Source organism: Balaenoptera borealis (assembly GCF_965194805.1).
Source record: "Balaenoptera borealis genome assembly, chromosome: 8".
NCBI lineage: Eukaryota > Metazoa > Chordata > Mammalia > Artiodactyla > Balaenopteridae > Balaenoptera > Balaenoptera borealis.
In genome coordinates, this window is record NC_138865.1 from 15,688,400 (window position 1) to 15,707,838 (window position 19,439).

At 58.0% G+C, this 19,439-nt stretch overlaps 1 protein-coding gene across 10 annotated transcripts in view; it reads left to right on the top strand.

Annotated features, from left to right (window-relative positions):
- The window catches only part of BIN3 (bridging integrator 3), a 46,380-nt gene extending 26,999 nt beyond the window's left edge, over positions 1–19,381 (top strand). The window contains exons 3-11 of one of the 10 annotated variants that reach the window (XR_014247415.1): positions 4,797–4,837; positions 5,202–5,311; positions 7,823–7,959; positions 8,831–8,871; positions 15,491–15,632; positions 15,846–15,980; positions 16,661–16,805; positions 16,909–17,053; positions 18,512–18,611. Coding sequence is in view for 8 of the 10 variants with exons in the window: in XM_082401994.1 (XP_082258120.1) it covers positions 4,797–4,837; positions 5,202–5,311; positions 7,823–7,959; positions 8,831–8,871; positions 15,491–15,632; positions 15,846–15,980; positions 18,512–18,658 (753 nt within the window). In the remaining 2 variants the exon portion in view is untranslated. The other 9 variants (XR_014247416.1, XM_082401996.1, XM_082401999.1 and 6 more) reach the window with 9 other exon arrangements.
- Positions 19,382–19,439: the final 58 nt, after the last annotated feature.

Here is a 19,439-nt window from a genome sequence, read left to right on the forward strand (position 1 = left end):
CATGGGTGACACACTCTACTTTTCCTGTCCAGGCACTCTCGGGGAGGGGAGCAGATGCGGCTGCCTGGGTTATTGGAAGTCGTGGCACCCCTGTCATGGGAAGAAAAGCTCTTGTTATCTTCAGGGAGTTTCAGGAGGTTTCTGGCTCAAGGCACCCAACCATCAGACACAAAGAAAGCATTGTGCGTTTGCCCTCCCCATTCTGCTGTGCCCAGGTTATTAACACAGATTCCAGTATTGTCAAGGCTTTGGCTGGAAGGGCGTGTTCTCTGCAGGGGCTGGCCACTGGGGCTGAAATGGAAGGACAGACACTCCCCCACTTCCCTGTCCTAACCTTCTGCTTAGCCCCCTCCCGCTGCCCCAGCTCATAAAGGAGCTGGAGCATCTTGGTACGGCAAAGAGAAGCTGCACCTCCCTCTGCAGCCGGGATGATGGAAGACCGCATATTGAAGCAAGGGTTTCCCTGGGTCTCGCACACACCTAGATTCCCAGCTAGGCAGGCGCTCTGGAAGGTCAAGGCAGATGGGAGTCCCGGCAGGTCGCGCCTTCACTTGAGAAGGGTTTTCATGTGCAAAGTGGAGGGACCCTTTGTAACAAACCAAAGGCAGGCCACTCTCCACCCTGAGCCGCCCTGGAAGAGGAGCTTCTCAGAAGGCACAGGGCTCGCTCTGCCTCAGATCCGATCTGGCTCAGCTTAGCCCCGGGATTAGAGCCTGGCCCTGCCTGCTGGCCTCCCTCTTCCCTTCACCATGAGTGTGAGTGGGTGGGAACTCAGCCCACTATTCACTTAACAACCACCGAGCTCCTGCCATGTGGCAGCCTGACCTAGGCCCTGGGGACAAGCTGTGAGCAGCACGGCCCCTCCTGCCACCCTGAGCCTCCGAGAATGCAGGGGTTGCTGAGGCGGTCTCGGTGCTTGATCCTCCCTGCACTGACCTCGCCAGCCTGACCCAGCCCACCCTGACCTGCTGACAGTCGTGCACATGTGTTTACACTTGCATTGTTGACTGGGGTCCAGTTGCCTTTTTGGCAAAGGCATCAAGCATCCAAAGATGTTCAGATCTTTTGTATTTGGCTCCTTCCCTCTGCACGGATATACCTTGGAATGAGGCTCCAGTGTGTCCCTTGATCCCCTCAGCCGTTGTCTGAGGGCCTAGAATCCCGGTGCTGTGCCTCTCAGATCTTTCCCCTGGGGAGGAGAGAGACCTCAGGAGCAGTGAGCTATGGAAGCAACCCCAGCTGGCTACCGACAAAAGAGGTGAAGCGTTCTTGACCTTCTCTTAGGCTGTCAGATGGCCTTGAGCTGGGAGAGCAGAAGACTCAAGCTCCCACCCCGACACACTTCTCCGCTTCCAGCGTGAGACCCCGAGTTTCTCCTCAGCCAGTTGGAAACCTGCGGTCCTTCTCTGTGCAAGTCCCAGCAGTGGCAGCCCGGGAGACCAGGTGTTCCCTGACATCCCACACAGCACGCTGGGGATTGCGCAAGAGAGCGAGGGGAGCCTGGCCCTCGCCTCCCCTCTCGCCCACCCCCCCCCCCCCCAGGGCACCTGCCCTCTGCTCTTGGTCTTCAGGAGAGCTGGACCCCGGCCAAGGCATCCTTAATTTCAACTTCATCTTTTCGGCAGAAAAAATACTTGTGCGACGTAAAGACTCAGCTCAGCTGTCACATCCTACAAAGTAAGAAAGGAGACGTGTCCAGCGGAGGGAGGCCCCTCTGTGGCCCCAGGCACAGGGCCCAGGCTTTACCCCACCTGCCAGCTGACCGAGTGCTCTGTGCCAGAGGGTCACAGACCGGTCTGCCTCCTCAGACTCCCGGTCCCCTCACCACCCCAGTGGAGGGGAGCAGGGAGACCCCATGTGTAAGCCGGGCGCTGTGCTCTGTGCTCCACACATACTGCTCGTTAATCCTGCAAACAAGCCAGCGAGGCTGATGCTGGCCCACTGCCTCGTCAGCCACCTGAAATTCCCATGGGCTGAGACCAAGTGAAACTATCCCATTTTATGAGGAAAGAAACCGAGGCTCAAAATGTTGGAAATGTTTCTAAAGCTCCTCATCTAGTATCAGAGTTCATATCTTCTGTCCGCTCGCTCCCCTCCACCACCTTCCCCCGGGCGCTGTTGGAAAAAGGACTAGACTAACTTCAGTGCGGACTCCAAAGGGCAGGGCGAGGCCCATTTGCTCCAGAACAAATCTCCCATCCACCGTCGCACCAGCAGCTGTCCAGACCTTCAGCTAAGACTCTGATTCCTGTCCAGCTACAAATCCCCTGACTTAGGTAGCACTTTAAACTTTTATCAGGCACATGCACTTTAGCGGGAGTGAATTATGAATTTTTTCTTGAGAGAATCTTTTGGTGGGTCATACAAAAGGTGAGGATAAAAATGTTGGGTTCCCAGATGGAGAAAGAGTGGGTCTGTTGAAAAGAGAGGAAAAGACTGTAGGGCAGGAGGCTAGGGCACCAGTGATTGATTGATTGATTGATTTAGCTGCACCATATGGCTTTGGGATCTTAGTTCCCGGACCAGGGACTGAACCCGGGCCCTCGTCAGTGAGAATGCGGAGTCCTAACCACTGGACTGCCAGGGAATTCCCAGTATGAATTTTACTTCACAACTTTGTGGAAGGTCCCAGATGTTAGGATCATAATGTAAGGGGAAGACCATGTGTTTCTGCTTCTAAGTTTTACAGTTCAAATGAGGAAGGCGAGCCATCTCCATGCAAGAGAGCCCCGTTGTCAAGCCCTGAGGTCGGATGCTAAGTAGGGCCTCTGCGTCAGGCCTCACTGGGCCCTTCCTTGCCCTCCATGGGGCTCCCCACAGCCCCCTGTCACGTGTGTGTTTGTTCTTTTGATCTCCCGACCAGGGCCTGTGTCTGTTTTGGTTTTTTTTTTTAATTATTTATTTTTGGCTGTGTTGGGTCTTCATTGCTGCGCGCAGGCTTTCTCTAGTTGCGGCAAGCGGGGGCTACTCTTCGTTGTGGCGCGTGGGCTTCTCATTGTGGTGGCTTCCCTTGTGTTGTGGAGCACGGGCTCTAGGTGCGCAGGCTTCAGTAGGTGTGGCACGTGGGCTCAGTAGTTGTGGCTCGCGGGCTCTAGAGCACAGGCTCAGTAGTTGTGGCGCACGGGCTTAGTTGCTTCGAGGCACCTGGGATCTTCCCGGACCAGGGCTCAAACCTGTGTCCCCTGCATTGGCAGGCGGACTCGCAACCACTGTGCCACCAGGGAAGCCCCCATGTCTGTTTTATTCACCAGTGTATCCCTGGCACCTGGCAGAATGCATTACACTTAATCGGTGCTCAATAAATGTTTGTGGGATTAATGAATGCAGTTTAAAAAAAAAAAAAAAAGGCCTGGATTAAGAGTCTGAATTCTAGCCCTGCTTTGCCACACACTAGCTCTGTGTCCTGATGTAAATCACTTCCTCCCTCTGGGTGGCATTCTCATTTATTTCGTGAAATAATTGGCCTGAATAATGTTCTGCCAGTCTACGACTGTCAAATTTACCTTAATCCAAACCTGGAGCACGAGGCCAGTGGGGTTTTAGAAGACTCCTGGTGAGGCGCAGCGGGGCTTTGGTGATCACTGCAGATTCACACTCCTTCACCTGCAGCCTGTGATAGTCAGGATTTACTGCTCTGCCTGGCGGGAGTCTCGGGGCAGCCGCCAGGAAGGTGCTCTCGTAGGTCATGGCTTTCGTTCATCAGCCAGAGCTTTTCCCCCTTAGGTAGAATGACGGTAAAGGGCACAGGCCTGGGAGCCAGGCCGCCTGGCCCGTGTTCAGACCCCAGGCCAGCCGCTTACTGGTGGTGTGACCTTGCTCAGGTGACTCCCCCTCTGTCCCAGTGACCTCAGTGCGGTGAAGGCCGTCAGTGCACCTGCCTGCCAGGTGAGTGATGGAGGAGAAACCGGTCATGGGAGCGTGTGGTGCCTCAACGAGCCATGCAGGGAGCTGCTCGGCCTCCTTGGAAGAGGACAAAGCAGAGGCGGGGGCTCCGTCCTCCTATCGGCCCTCAGACATCAGGACTCCACAGACCACTCTCCTGAGACCGTTGCCTGGGCCCCACTTTACAGATGGGGAGATTCAGGCTCTAGAAGTGCAAGTGACTTTCCTGACTTCACCTGCCTTGTAGGCCGAAGAACTGGGGTCAGGGCGCACACCCACTCGGTCTAAATATCAGGGAAATCTGATAACTCATCCAGAATTTAGAGAGCCTTGCCTGAGTCGATAATAATATCTGTGATGGCTGCATCCCAGCGCACAGAGCGGGGCTACCTGGTCTTTCTTGATCCACCCTGAACGTAGCAGGTTCTGGACCTGTGAGGAAACCAGGACCGGGAGGGGAGGTGACCCGTTCCAGCCCCAGAGCTGCTGAGCGGCAGGGACAGGACCGGACTCCAACCCGTCCGCTTTCCTCCGTGCCCTGCCTCTTCCCCGATGATGAGTTTCCATCACACTCTGAGCCCCTTACCCAGACCCCGCAGGGGAGGGGAGGGAGCACAGCCCAGCCTCGCTCCCTGCGGTGGAAGAACAGAGCCAGACGGGATCTGCTGGTACCTGCCTGGCTGGCCCTTTCTGGGAGGGGCGTCCTTTGACCTAAATGAAACACTTAATTAATTTGGGAACACAGGGCTTCTGTGTCATGAACGGTGTGCTGGCCCCTGTGTGGAGTGGATGGTGGTGTTTTCTGCAGAAGGGGGAGCGGGGGGGGGGGGGGCGGGGAGGGAGTTTCGTAGGTGACAGGTTTTCTCCAGCCTGCCGTCATTCCTCCAGTGACTGAGTTATCGCTTCCCTTACAGGTGGAAAGAGACTTTGAAAGGGAGTATGGAAAACTCCAGCAGTGAGTGTCAACCCCCAGAAGGGAGGGCAGGGAGGGGGCTGCTCCGAGAAGGAAAAGAGCCCCCTTCCCCGGGCTGCCTCATCCGCTCACCCTGGGAGCCGAGGGCAGCTCAGCTCACCACCTGCCAGGAGTTCTCCCCCGGGGTGGTGGCTCTGTGACAGTCGTGAACTCGTAGCCTTTGGGTGCCTCGCGCCAGCTCGCGGTGGCCCTTCAGTCAGTGGGGACATCCGCGCAGAGCAGGCCCTTCCTCCTCCTGGCAGGCGACCTGAGTGTCGCGTGGGGCTCGGCTCAGGGGGACGGGCAGAACGGGGGCAGAAGCAGGTGGGTGATGCCAGGTCCCCAGGCCCGTGCCCCTGCCTTGCAGGCTGGAGGAGCAGACCAAGCGGCTGCAGAAGGACATGAAGAAGAGCACGGACGCTGACCTGGGTAGGCGGCCCGCCCCCCGTGCCCGGCCTGGACGGGGGAGGGGCAGAGGTGGACGCCCTCCTCGCTCAGTCCCTTTTGGCTCAGAAGGAAGTGCCCTTAGTAGGCGCCCCGCAGATGTCCCTGAGAAGCGGCTTGAGGTCACCCTTCACTTAGCAGATCACCACTCCCTGCATTCCCTGGGGCGGCAGCAGCCACCGCTGGCGGGTGGAGGGCAGCTCCCGTGGTCTGCGCCCCGGAGCCTCCCGCCACTGCTCCTCCAGAGGACGGCGGGGGCGGGGGGGGGGGGGGTTCTGTCCACAACCGCCCCTGCTTCTGACCCCGGCGTCTCCAGACTGTGTGTAGCGAGCCACGGGTCTGATTTTCAGTCTGTCCGTTATTTGTTTTGTGGTGAGTTCTGAGTTGCCTGGATTCCATCTTTCGTTGTGGCTCCCCGCTGTCTTCCTAGTAGGGAAATGCTGTGGCCTGTGCTTCTGTTCCTTCCTGCTTCTCCACACAGCTGCACTCTCAGAGCGTGAACGGAAGGGACAGAATGTCAGGGATCCGTGAACTGGAGTCTGGCTGTAGAGAGTGTAGGTTTTTAACAAGGAAATCAGGACAAACGGGTGACCCCTGGCACCTAGGATTTCTGGCCGCTGCTGTCCCGAGTCAGAAGTGGAGTCTGGGCAGCGGAAGCCCTCCTGAAACTGTGGTGCCCTCGCCCGTCCCAAAGCCTGCATCCCCCCGTCCAGGCCAGAGAGCCTCGCACACTGTTGGCTGGTGCATCAGAGTCAGTGAGGGCCCGCCGCAGTGTGGGTCGCCCGGCCCACCCCGAGACCCTCTGATTCATCAGGTCTGGGTGAGGCTTGGGGACCCCACTTTGAGAACCACTGCTCCACACAGTCGGGGGGGATCAAATTATACCTTTCCTGGTCTTGGAAACTCCTGAGCTGCTGCCTGGACAGGATCTCACATCCAAAGCTGTGGGTCCAAAGTAAGATCCAGTAGGCATGACCAGACCCTGCCAGGTCCTTGTCGACCCCTGCACTCCCAGGTTGTGTTAGGGCTCTAGAGACCCACGTGGGGTCCAAGACTCTTGGGCTCCCTAAGGTACGAAGCCCGCCAGCCTCCTGGTTTGTGCTGGTCTGACCATGCCCCTCCGCTGTCCCTGTAGAGGTAGAACAGGGATGTGAGCTGCCCTAGAGGAGAGTGGAGGCCACGGCGCCCTGCTCTGTTCACGCAGGCCGGTGATGTCTCGGGGTGGGGCTCCCGGACGAAGGGCCGCCCCGCAGACACTCGCCGTTCATTGACTTCAGATGGTTCTAGCAAAGAGACATCGGCGTGAAGATGTGGAGGCGTTAGGAAAGAAAAGGAAAATTGGGAAGGAAGTCTTCCCTCCCAACCCCTGACTTTTGGGGGGTTTTCCCTCAACTACTAAAAAAAAAAATTAGGGGAAGAAATTTTTCAAAAACATTTCCAGTTTTGTCCTTGTTTTCTATCTTTTAATTATGCAGTCTGTGACCGTTTCATAATCCAGTCAAATTACACGTGAGTTTGCTCCTAAGCCTACAAAGTCACTTTACTTTTTTTTAAGAGGGTTTTTCCCTCCGTTGCTTCAACATCTCTGGGAAGTTTACATTTCCAGTCTTCTCTCATATTTTGCCCTTTTGCTAGGGGACTGCAGCACACCCCCAGATTCAAGAGAAATCAAGGTATACAACACTTAGCAGTGTGCTCTGGTTTCATTGGCAGCATTTTTTTTTTCTTCACGGTTTATGCAATAATGGTCTTACAGTTAATAGCATCTTAAATTTAATGACATAAAATAATAAGAAATAGATCAAAAACACGTTTTCCCGTGAGCCCCTGAAACTGGTACAGACACTGTGGGGCACACAAGGCCCTTCTCCAGCCTTTCCTGCCCCTCTAGGATTTCGTTTGCTGGTAATGGAGGCCTGAAAACTCTCATGGGACCAAGAACTCCAAAGCTGCCAACAGGTTGCCTCGCCACACCAAATCCGGCCTAGTTTTGTCAATAAAGTTTTATTGGAACACACCCATTCTTTGGGTGTCATCTGTGGCAAAGCTGAGTTATTGAAAGCCTAAAATCTTGTCTCTAGCTGTACAGTAGGTTTGCCTCTCTGGTGTAGATACCATGTTACTCTTTCTGTGAGGGAGCCCCAAACCAAGCTTCACGTCCAAACCGCCTGGAGAATTTTTTTTTTTTTAATGCATATTCCTGGATTCTAGGCTTACTGAAATAAATCTTTGGAGCTAGAAATAATGTGTTCCTTACAGCTTCCCACCCAGATGATTCTGTTATAATCCAGAGTTTGGAAAATAAGTTATGGCAACAGGTAAATCTGCTCAAAAGAATTACCCAGAGCAGCATCAGAAATGCACATTACACCATAAGGACTGGTGTCTTGTGCCTCTGGGGTACTGTGTAGTTTATGGCCTGTGGCCATGGATATGGAGGTCGTCCGGGTGCAGGCCTCTGGCCCCAAGGACGACAGGGAGTCCTGAGGACAAGACCTTGAAGCCTGCCCTGTCATTGGTTCACTGAGCTTTGACTTCTTACAGCCATGTCCAAATCCGCTGTGAAGATATCCTTGGACTTGCTCTCCAATCCCCTCTGCGAGCAAGACCAGGACTTTCTGAACATGGTGACAGCCCTGGACACGGCCATGAAGCGGATGGATGCCTTCAACCAGGAAAAGGTGACTGGGGTCTTGGTCTCCCCCTCCTCGAGGCTTCTGTCTGGGTGGAGCGCCGCATGGAGTCCTTATCGGTGCTTGGTCTCCTCTCTGGACACCTGCGTGTCCCAGCCCTGTGAGCTCTCGCCTGGCCGCCCTGCCCCCGCACCGGCTGCTTCCCGTGGCTCCCACGAGCTCACCTCACTCACGTGAGGCCACGAGGGAGACTCAGGCCAGCTCTGCCCACCCACGCCTGTAGCCCCTCAGACTTGCCCGCCCAGCCTCCTCACTGAGCAAGGCCATCGTCGGCTTCACAGGATGAGAACTGACCCGGGACAAGACCGGTGCTCCTTGTCACCCTTCAGGCTCCCTGGTTGTCATCTCTGCCTCGCTCCAGCGGCAGCTAGGGGTGTCTCCTCCCTGCCTGGGGCTCTCGGGGTACCCCTGTCCTGTCCCCTTTCTCTTCTCAGGAACTTGGAGCTTCCCCTTTGGGGAAGAGTCTGGCTTCCCCCCAGTTTTTGTTTGGTTTTTTTTTAATTTATTTTTGGCTGCGTCAGGTCTTCATTGCTGCTCGCGGGCTTTCTCTAGTTGTGGCGAGCGGGGGGCCACTCTTCGTTGCAGTGCACGGGCTTCTCATTGCGGTGGCTTCTCTTGTTGCGGAGCACGGGCTCTAGGCACATGGGCCTCAGTAGTTGTGGCTTGCAAGCTCTAGTAGTTGTGGCACCTCAGTAGTTGTGGCACCTGGGCTTAGTTGCTCCGTGGCATGTGGGATCTTCCCGGACCAGGGCTCAAACCCGTGTCCCCTGCATTGGCAGGCAGATTCTTAACCCCTGCACCACCAGGGAAGCCCTGGCTTCCCCCCAATTTTGACGCCATCGGGTTTTTCTTTTGACAGGTGAACCAGATACAAAAGACTGTGATTGAACCCTTAAAAAAGTGAGTAAAGGTCATCGGGGGGACCACAGGCCTGAGGGCAGTTGCTGGAAAGGCAGGTCAACCAGCCACTTGGGGACCGAATATCATTTCTGGCAGCCTGTCCCGAGACTCACACGGGGTGGACAGGAGCCTCCAGGGGACACCGGCTCCCTGATCTGTGGCCCTGGCGTTGACCCTCCCGGTAGCTCCAGAGCACCCGCCTGGCCAGGCACGCTCAGTGGCGGCAGGGCCTGTCTGATCCTCCACAGTGGCCGGCCGGCGCTCCTGTGGTCATTCTGCCATTGTCCCTTTGTTCCTGACCGAGAACCAGTGGGACCAGGGCTTGTGGAGTTAAGCTAGCAGAGATCTTGGCCGGGCCTCCACGGAGATGAGTAAGGCCTTTCATCTCGCTCAGCCGGGTTGGGAGAAGCAGCTGCCTGCCACACTCGGCTTTTGAAGCCGAGGCGGGGGGTGGGGGGCGCAGGGGGGTGGCTGAGGGGGCCTCACACGGGGAAGGGTGCTGCAGCAGGGTCCCGCCTGGGAAGGTCCCCCGACTCATGACCTGCCAGGGTCAGAAATTCTTCTGTGAGACTCATCTTCTGTCCAGCAGGCTCTGGTCAGTGATCAGACAGCACTATTCCCCGGGTCCCCTAGGGGGGCGGCGCTGGGCGGGAGACAGGCAGGAACATTGCCTTGAAGCTCCCGAATCACTTCATCTTCCTCCCTGGCCTCTCCCAGCTCGGCTCCGGCCTAGAGAGGCTCCCGCTCCAGCCCAGCAGCTGCACTTTATTACCTCTTCCGTGGTGGTCCCTGGCAGTTGCCTCACCAGGACCTGGGTAATGAGGCTGTGCTAATTACCATGAGGCCTGGATCAGGGCCCGGAGGGCGATGAAGAGAGCAGGTTTTGATCCTCTGGCCCCTGGTGTTCAGGTTGTTGAGCTCTTGTTCCCTGTTCAGGTCCAAGGGGTGGGGTTAGGGAAAGCTCTTTCTAAGCTGGGCTGTCTGGAGGCTCAGCCGTGGAGGGCAGGCAGAACCTGGCCCGCAGGGATTTCTCCCCGCTCCTGCCCTGGGCCCCTGTCCCCAGCCCCTGCTCGGCCCCAGGTCGCAGGGTCATGTGAGGAGCAGGGTGCTGAGGAGGCCCGTAGCTCAGGAGGGAGGCGTCGGAAGGAGCTCCACTGCTTGTAGCTCTGTGACCCTGTCTCCAGGCCTGAGGGTTCAGAGCTGGGTGGGCAGGACCCCGAGCCGAGCAGACCCTGCCCACGGGGGTCCCAGGGGCTGCCACGGAGGCTGCCGTGGACACCCACGGCCGGCCGAGCTAGGCAGGGGACACCGGCCCAGAGAACTGGGGGACTGACTTCCGCCTTGATTTCACCACCACCGAGGCGGGCTTGAAATCTGATGCCTGGCTTCTGGAGCCAAATGGAGAGAAATCCCGGCTGCTTCCCGCCACTCCAGCCACCCACCACCTGCCAGGAAGGTGGGTGAGCGGCCGAGGGGATGGGCACCATCTCCGCGGCAGATCCGCTGACCTCTGCCCGAGCCCCCCGGGCCTGCCTGCCCCCCCGGCCGGCTTCTCTGCATCCCGTGGTCGACATGCGATCTCCCCCGGCCACATAAACCCAGCACTGCCTGTTGCCGCCTCTTGCCAGGAGAGAAGCTCCCAGGGACCCCAGCACCGGAAACAGGAAACTGCAGCTTTCCTGTCCTCTGATGAGGAACATTGCCACATGGCCACCCCACCGCCCCCGGCCTCCCCCCAGGGGGCTCGGGCTCTAATCCCCCAGTCTCTGGGCCGTGTTCACATGGTGGGATGGGGATGCTTTCAATTTCCCTTTCCTGGTGGGTGGAAGATCCCGGCTGTGTGGGCACAGATTGAGGAATGGCAGGCATTCCCCACCAGGGCCGGCTGCTCGCAGCCCACCTCCCAGCCAGCCTCCCTCCCTCCCCCTTTCCCTCCGCCTCTCGCTGCCTCTTCACCCCACGCTTACCCTGAGGAGCCAGCCATTTGCTGTGCCACCTTAGGGCAGGCAAGAAACGGGCCAAGCTTCAGGAGCGCCTGGGGTAGGCCCAGCCCTGTCCTCCCTTCTCTGCGATTCAAACTTTAGGAGCTTAGGATGTAGCGCAGAAGCCATGCGGCGTCCCCCGAGAAACGGACCAGAACGATAACGGCCGAGGCGGGGCAGTGCAGTGGAGTGGGGAGAACCCTGAACGGGCCAGGCCTGTGCCTCCAAGTCTCCTCTCCTTCTGCGGAAGCGGGAGCGGAGCTGAACTCTCGAAATGGCAGAGCCGGGCACTTCCCTGAGCGGAGAGGGAGGTATCGTGGGTTGGAGTGGCGCTGTATGTGGAGGGCAGAGTCCCTCCTGGGGTCCTGGCCCAGGGACTCCCATGTGCCCCTCACCACTAATTATCAGGGGGATGCCGGGCACTGAGCAGAGAGCCTCTGGGCCCGCAGCCTTGCTCCTTCATGGCAGCCCCATAAAAGTGCAGACTTGGTGCCCCAGGGAGAGCTGGATCACCCCATCCTTGTCAGGTCAAGCCAGCAGGTACCCTGTCGGGTCCCAGGGGCATGTCTGGGAGGGGCCCGGGCTCTGGGGACCAGCCTATGCTTGTCCTTGCCTCCCTGCAGCTTCCCTGCCCTGATGAGAAGGTAGGGGGAGCACTAAAACACCCCACACGAGGAGGGGTGTCTGCTGCCAGGAGCCCCTTTCCCCGAACAGCACCCTGGTGTTTATACCCTCTGGCACGTGGAACTGGCAGAGTTCTTCCTGTTACTTCTAAGTGGAAAACGAGGCGGTGTGGCCTCAGCGGGGCAGTGACCTGAGCCAGGGATTACAGAGTTCTGGTCCCCACCCCCCTTTTGTCAGCTACCTCTGATTACACTGCCTCATCTCCCCTGCCTGACCTTAGCTTCCCTGCTTTACTGTGAGAAGGGCGTGACACCTACCCCGGTGGTTCCGAGGCCCAGGGCCCAAGGAGTCACGTCCCTCGGCAGCGCGGACATGGAGCTGAGCCCTCCGCGGCCTCTGGGTTCAGCTGAGGGTGCTGTCTGCCGTGGGAGGTGGAAGTCAGCGTGCTGAAGAAAGTTTCCCTCGGGCCTCACAGAGCAGCCGCTTCCTCCCCCCAGAGGATACGTGGCCTTGCTTCCGGAAGGCTGAAGGTAGTGTCCTGTGGACACACCCGTCCCCTGAGGTTGCCTGGAAATCGGTCAGCCCTGGATCCATGCCTTCTCCCCCTCGGCTCAGGACGTGCCCTGGGGCTGGATTTCTGCATCCTCTGTAGGTCAGCCCGGTCCCAGCATGTGGTAGTCAGCCTTGCCGTTGTATCTGACCCTGGCCCTGGAGATACAGCCCAGTGGACAACGGGGGGAAGAGGGTCAGGAGCACTGGTCCAAGTGCTGCCGGGGTCAGAGTATCGAGAGCTGCTTGACCACCCGCGGGCTGACACCCGTGCTGAGCTGTAGAACACCCCGCACGTTCCTTCCTTACTCGTGCTGCCCTCCTCCCCAGGACGGGATGGCGCCCCGGCAGAGGCGAGGAAACTCTGCCTGCCGCTCCCCGCCTGCCTCGTCCTTGTCCTGTCGCTGAGCCCACCCCCACCCAGCACCTCCCAGGCAGCCAGCAAGGGGGAGCGGAGGCCGGGGCGCCGGGGCCACCCGAGCCGCGGGTGTTGCGCACAAGAGAATGGGGGTGGCTGCCGGCGGCCCTCGTCCAGTTGGGGTGCAGGGGGAGGTGGCATGGCGGCTTCCCAGGCCCACGTGCACCTGCTCCCCTGAGCCACATGCCTCTCCGCCAGGAGGGAGAGGGGCTCACCCAGCATCTGAGACCCCGTCATAGCACTGCCTGAGGCAAAAGCCGTGAAGTGAGTCCAGCTCCCCCGGAGGGTCTCAGCCGTCCCAGGCGTGTTCAGCCCTACCCCAGGGGACCTTGTGTCTTGGGGGTGGCTGGTCCAGTTTGCAGAGCACCAAGTAGGCCTGCGTCTTCTGCCTGGCAGAGCAGTCATTCAGGTGTTGATTTGATTGCAGTGCACAGGGGCCTGCGACTGAGGCTTCAGAGAAGCATGGGTGGTCTGGCCCGCGTTAGCATCTCCAGCTACGTAGTGAGCCCATTACGGACACCCAGAAAGTGAGAAGAATCTGCTTTAGTGGCCTTTCTATCTGTTTCATTAAACTCTGCTGCCTGGGCCTATAGCTTTGTTTGGGGCATTATGCGTCAGTCAAGTTTCAATCCTCTGTTCTCTGGTAGAGGTGTTCATTACTCTTGTGTCACGTGGACTCTTGATTTATTTATTTATTTATTTATTTATTTATTTATGGCTGTGCTGGGTCTTCGTTTCTGTGCGAGGGCTTTCTCCAGTTGCGGTGAGCGGAGGCCGCTCTTCATGGCGGTGCGCGGGCCTCTCACTGTCGCGGCCTCTCCCGTTGCGGAGCACAGGCTCCAGACGCATAGGCTCAGTAGTTGTGGCTCACGGGCCTAGTTGCTCCGCGGCATGTGGGATCTTCCCAGACCAGGGCTCGAACCCGTGTCCCCTGCATTGGCAGGCGGATTCCTAACCACTGCGCCACCAGGGAAGCCCCTGGACTCTTGATTTGTTGAGGCTTTTTCCTGCCCCATCTTTCATCTTCTCTGAGTTGCTCTGGGAAGAACCGACTCTGCTCCTGGTCCTGGGTCTCCCTCTGTGTGCTTCGCAACCCCCCCGAATAACCACTGCGCCGTCACCTCGGCTTGAGGCCGGAGCTCCACCGGCCACTCGGGCTCCCAGCTGCGAGGTAGATGCTCCAGCCCCTTGGGCTTTGTGTTCAAGGAGGCTGCCCCATCTTCTGTCCAGTTCCAGAAAACCTGCTTGCAGGCCGGCCTGGCCTCCTCCCACACTCGTTAGTCAAGGAGAATGCAGCATTCCTGCCTGGGATGCGGTCCTGCCCTGGGTCCACCCCAAGACTGTGTTGCCCTTCCCAGTCAAAGAGGATCCTAGTCACAAAGGTTATGCCCACGGTGCCAGGAATGCCAGAGCCTCTGCCGCTGCTCTTTCTGAACAGCCACCCTAGCATTGCCCTGTGGTTCTTTTAGTCCTGGTGGGGCAGGAAGAGCTCCTCCCGTCATTTTCCTCAAACATTTGGTTTGACGGTTTGGCGGTTTCAACAGTAGAACGTGAGGATTCCTGTTTTTCCGGCAGAGTTGGTAGAAAAGGCTGGGAGTAGCTTGTCGTCGTTTTATTGGAGTATAGTCGATTTACAAGGTTGTCTTAGTTTCGGGTGTACAGCAAAGTGATTCCGTTTTTTATATATAGTTACAGATATATATACACATGTATATACATGTATATATATGTATATATACAGGTGTGTATATATATGTATATATACAGGTGTGTATATATATGTATATATACAGGTGTGTATACATGCGTATGTATATGTGTATGTATATATATATGTATTCTTCTTCAGATTCTTTTCTGTTATAGGTGATTATAAGATACTGAATATAGTTCCCTGGGCTATATAGTAGGACCTTGTTGTTCATCTGTTTTATATATAGCAGTGTGTATCTGTTAATCCCAAACTCCTAATTTATCATTCATCCCTCCCCCCCTCTTTTCCCCTTTGGTGACCGCAAGTTTGTTTTCTCTGTCTGTGAGTCTGTTTCTGTTTTGTAAATAAGTTCATTTGTGTCATATTTTAGATTCTACATATAAGTGATATCATATGATACTTGTCTTTCTATGTCTGGCTTACTTCACTTAGTATCATAATCTCCAGGTCCATCCATTCTTGCTGCAAATGGCATCACTTCACTCGTTTTTAATGGCTGAGTAATATGGGAGTAGGTTTCGGTTGCAGGTCTGTCACCTGCTGTTGGCAGCATGAGGTGGTAGGGAGGTGCCAGAGGGAGGGCTGGGACGCTGGAGTTATCTGCTGGACTGTCACTACCTAATTGTGACCTTGGACAAGTCGTGTCATCTCCCTGGTCTCAGTTTTTTCACTTTTTTAACGGAAGATGTTGGACAGAAGCTTGATCTCCCAGCTTTTCTGATACCAGCCCTCAGAGCGGCTGCCCTTGGCCTAGCTCCCGGAACACCCCCGGGTCCGGGCCCACTCCCAAGGGGTGCTGCCTCCATCTGCTCAAATGGCTTCCTGAGCTCTGTCCACCCCTGTTCCTTCGGGATTGTCCAGAGAGCTCTCCTGGCTCTGCTAGCTCATCTGTCTTTTGTTTCTTCTGAGATGCCTGATGCTAATTAATAGAACCTTAATCTTTTTGTACCAGGTCAAAACATTTTAAAAAAGACTCCAAGGAGTCTTCAGCTCCTCCATGCTGTAGCACAGGTCTCTGAAATGTGGGGTGGGGGCTAAAGGGCAGTGGCAGCATCAGTGGCATCATGCATGCATGACCTGCTGAGTCTTACCCAGGTCAGCGGAGCCACCCTTACCCTGTCTTCCTTCCCCTGGCCTTACCCCAAGGCGACATTCTCAGCCTGTGCCCCACCAAGGCCAGGGCCCCGTCTATCTTGTTCACAACAAGATCCCCAAGATCTAGAACAGAGTCTGGCGCTTGGTAGGCGCTCGATACGTATTTCTGAATGAGGGATGAGCTGCCAGCCTGCAGCTCCAGGAACAGGCCCGTCTCCAACCCGCTGCGTCCGACAGGTTTGGCAGTGTCTTCCCGAGCCTCAACATGGCGGTGAAACGGCGGGAGCAGGCCTTGCAGGACTACAGGAGGTTGCAGGCCAAGGTGGAGAAGTACGAGGAGAAGGAGAAGACAGGGCCGGTGCTGGCCAAACTCCACCAGGTACCGGGGAGAAGGGGCTGGGGCTGGACAGGGGGCCGCATGGTCCCACCAAGCAGGTTTCTCCTTCACCCAGGGGCCAAGACACCAGATGTCCTGAACCCCCGCCATACACACACACACACACCACCTCCACCCCCACCCCGTCCCCCGTGCCCCAGTCAGGAAGCTGGATGAGCCAGCGAGAGCCGTGACACCTAGGGTCTTGCCCCTCAGGCCCGAGAAGAGCTTCGGCCCGTGCGGGATGACTTTGAGGCCAAGAACAAGCAGCTCCTGGATGAGATGCCGCGGTTCTACAGCAGCCGACTGGACTACTTCCAGCCCAGCTTTGAGTCCCTGATCCGCGCACAGGTGAGGCCGCTGCCAGCCCACAGGATGGCCCAACACTTCTCCCCTCGGGAGGCAGTCGCGGGCTTTGGAGGCCCACCTCATGCCAGCCCCGCCCTGCTCCCCACACCAGAAGCCGGGCTCAGCCACTCTCTGCCCCCAGCCCCGCCCCCGAGGGAGGAATGCTGGGCGCCCTGGTTGTGGGCTGGAATTCCTGTTTCTGTTCCTCCGCTGCTCTGGTTAATCCCAACTTTCGCACGAGGTCCCTTGTCGTCCAAGAGTTCTTTGCTGAAGTTCTCTCTCCACGAGCAGCAGGAGGAGACCAGGCCGCACCCCCAGCACCTCACCCTGATGGGCAGGTCAGGGACAGGGGCCACAGGTGAAGGCCTTTTTCCGAGGACCCTGCACCCCCTCCCCTCCCTAGTTAGTCGTTCTCTTTTGGTGGAAGACTAGGGGGTGTCTTGACTTTTAGCGACCCTTTGAGGGGTCCCTAAACCTCGGCGAGAGCCATGCTCAGGGCCCCCGCCTGGGTGCCAGGCCGTGGTGCATCTTCCAGCGGAAAGGCAGGCCCACTCGGCTTGGGCACGGGTGGACACGTGCACCGCGGAAGCACTGGGGCCGAGATCCCATGCCTCCTGCTACTCAGAGGTGTAGAGACAAAGTGTGGCTCCTGCCCTCCTTCCCCCTCCCCCATGTTCTTCAAGCCCTTAGCAGGGAGTATTCTCCCCATCTGTAAAAGAGGAGAGGTTGAGGTGCCAAAACCAAGAGGTCTTCTCCACGTGGGACACCCCCCCCCCGCCCCCGCCAGGTGACTGCAGGTGCTCAGCATTCTGCCACCTTCCCCACCAGGTAACAAAGCTGAAGGCTCAACATGTCCCCGTCTGCCTCCAGCCTGCCTCGGCGCTGGGCCTGGGTGTCTGGCGCCCTCCAGTGGGCACTCTCGTTCTTGCAGAGTCCACAATCACAGATAGCCAGGAAAAGCGTGATTCTTGCCTCGAGCCTGCGTCTTCAGAGAACACCAAACCCCATGGGAATCATGGGATCAGGACACTTGGGATCAGGACCCCTGAGCAGGATTGATGTTGGAGCCGGGACTTGTTAGTGACCGTGTCCCCAGGGGCTCAGGGAAAGCGAGGCAGAGAGCTATGTGCATAGGGACGTGAAGGTTCCCACGCTTGCCCCCAGAGCACTGCCCCTGGAGGTGCGGGCTTCCTTCCAGCAGCTTCGCCCTGGGCCGGGGACGGTGTGTTTCAGGAGACCTGTGACTTCCCTGTCCTGTGCCGCTGCTCCCGGGCCCGCACCCGCCTGCCCTGCCCCCCTCCACCCTGTTGCTCGCCGGAGACAGCTCCAGGCTGCCCAGGTTGCGAGCCAGGGATGCCCTGTAACCAAGCAGCAGGGTGGCGGAGGGCTGTTTACTGCCTCGTCAGCGCCAGCCTCCCCCTGCCGCGGCTGCTGCTGCCATTAGTCACTGGAGAAGTGAGCATTCCTAGTGACTCAGCCTGCGCGGTGCGGCTCAGGGCAGGGAGCTGGGGGGGGGGGGGGCATCCGCTCCCTCCCCCAGCACTAGCCGGGCCGTCCCCTCAGGTGAAGACAGTGTTTGGAGACCTTGATTTAGCTCCCCCTCAGCCCAGCTGTGGGAGTGTGGAAGACATGGCCTGGCCTGGCCAATAACGGCACTCCAGGTTTCTAGAGAAGGAGAGTTCCTTCTCCCCAGAGACAACTCGGAGCTGGAGATGGTAACACTTAGGGGTGTTTGAGTGGTGTGGAACACTTTCTTGAAAGTACATGACTTCATTTGGTCGTGAGGTGGAGACTGAGGCAGAAATGGTCCCTGCCCTCCTCCCCTGGGCCTGCTCAGCCCTCAGCCATCGGAGGGCTGCCGATGGGTACCCCCATTCCTCGGCCTGCCCCCGCCTCGTTTCTGTGCGCCTCTCCCATCCCACCTCTGGTGCCTGTGCAGAGGGAAACAGGGAAGTGAGCCTGGCCTCTGGGCCCTGCTTTCCTGGCTCGGCAGCTAAGGCAGTGATTGGCGGTGGGATGAGCTGGGAAGGGACGGAGGCTAGAACCGTGTTCCCTCTCTCACCTTTATTTCTAAGGCTGGCCCAGGGCTTTGGGAGCTGCTGTGCCCTCTCCCACGGATGAGAGCTTCTCCTAGCTTCTGTAAAGCAGTTAGCCCCTTGTCGCGGGGCCTGACTCACTGGCGCCCCCAGGACCCGCCAAGGATCCACCCACACCCCCCAGCCCTTCCCCCTCAGCTGCTTGGAGAGCTCGAAGGCAGAGCCCCCCCCTCCACCTCACCAAGGACCTGTCGCTCCCTCTGCTACCCAGGCAGTGGGCAGTGAACGTTCCTGAAGGAGCCGGGGCTGTGGCTGCCACGCAGCTCAAGGGGAGGGGCGGTGGTGGAGGGAAGAGTGGAGTCCAGCCCTGCGCTCTGCCTCCCACAGGCTCCGGCCCTCCGCCCATCCACCCACCGTGCCCCCGGGGGGTGGGGGCGTGCCACGGGGCCTGGTACCCTGGAGCCCACCACCGCCGACCTCCTCCTGCTCCCACCCCAGGTCGTGTACTACTCGGAAATGCACAAGATCTTCGGAGACCTGACCCAGCAGCTTGCCCAGCCCGGCCGTCCTGACGAGCAGCGGGAGCGGGAGAACGAGGCGAGACTGAGCGAGCTCCGAGCCCTCTCCATCGTGGCCGATGACTGAGCCCGGCCCTCAGAAGATTCTGGGACACAAGTCGGCCTCTCTAGCCTACGCTTTACGAGCTCAGGCTCGGGCATCAGGCAGCAAAGGGCCCTTGCCTGGGAGAAGGGATAGCGGCAGCTCCCGCTCCACCACCCCAGCCCTTGGGAATGAGCCTGGCACCAGGAGCCCCGAGCAGGCTCTCGCCTCCCCAGTCGTAGCAAGAACCCACAGACAGGTAAGCAGTGTAGACTGTCTTAGTCCCTAAAGAACCGTCCAAAGTGCATCCTGGCCTAGGGCCAGAGCCTGGGCTCTTGTCTGCTCCCTTGAGGTCTTAGCCTGGCTTGCGCAGTTGGGATCACGTCTACCTCCAAAAGGGCCACCCTGGGGAGTCACCCACCCTCGCTGCCTTTTCACCTCAGACTCGCCTTTTCTGGGAGAGGCCTCGACACTGACCTGGGCAACGTGAAAGCCACGGTCTCCCAGCCGCAACGGGCCCCTCACCCCGGCCTCTCGGCAAGACAGCGGCCGGCTCTGCCCACTTCTAGACTTTGGGTCAACTGCAGGGCAGAGCCCCAAGTCTTGCGGCTTCCCTAGGAAGCTGGGACTCACTCAACGCGTGTCAACAGCCTACCCCACAAAATGTCACAGACCGAGTCACAGGCCTCAGAGCAACAACAGTGGGTTTATGTCTCACCTGATTATTTGGGATTTTATTTTTCCAAGTAAAGTTTTCAATAAAATGTCTGTATATTGTTGTGCTGTAACTAAAGAGAGGAGGGGAAGAGCCACCCCAAGTCCTTCC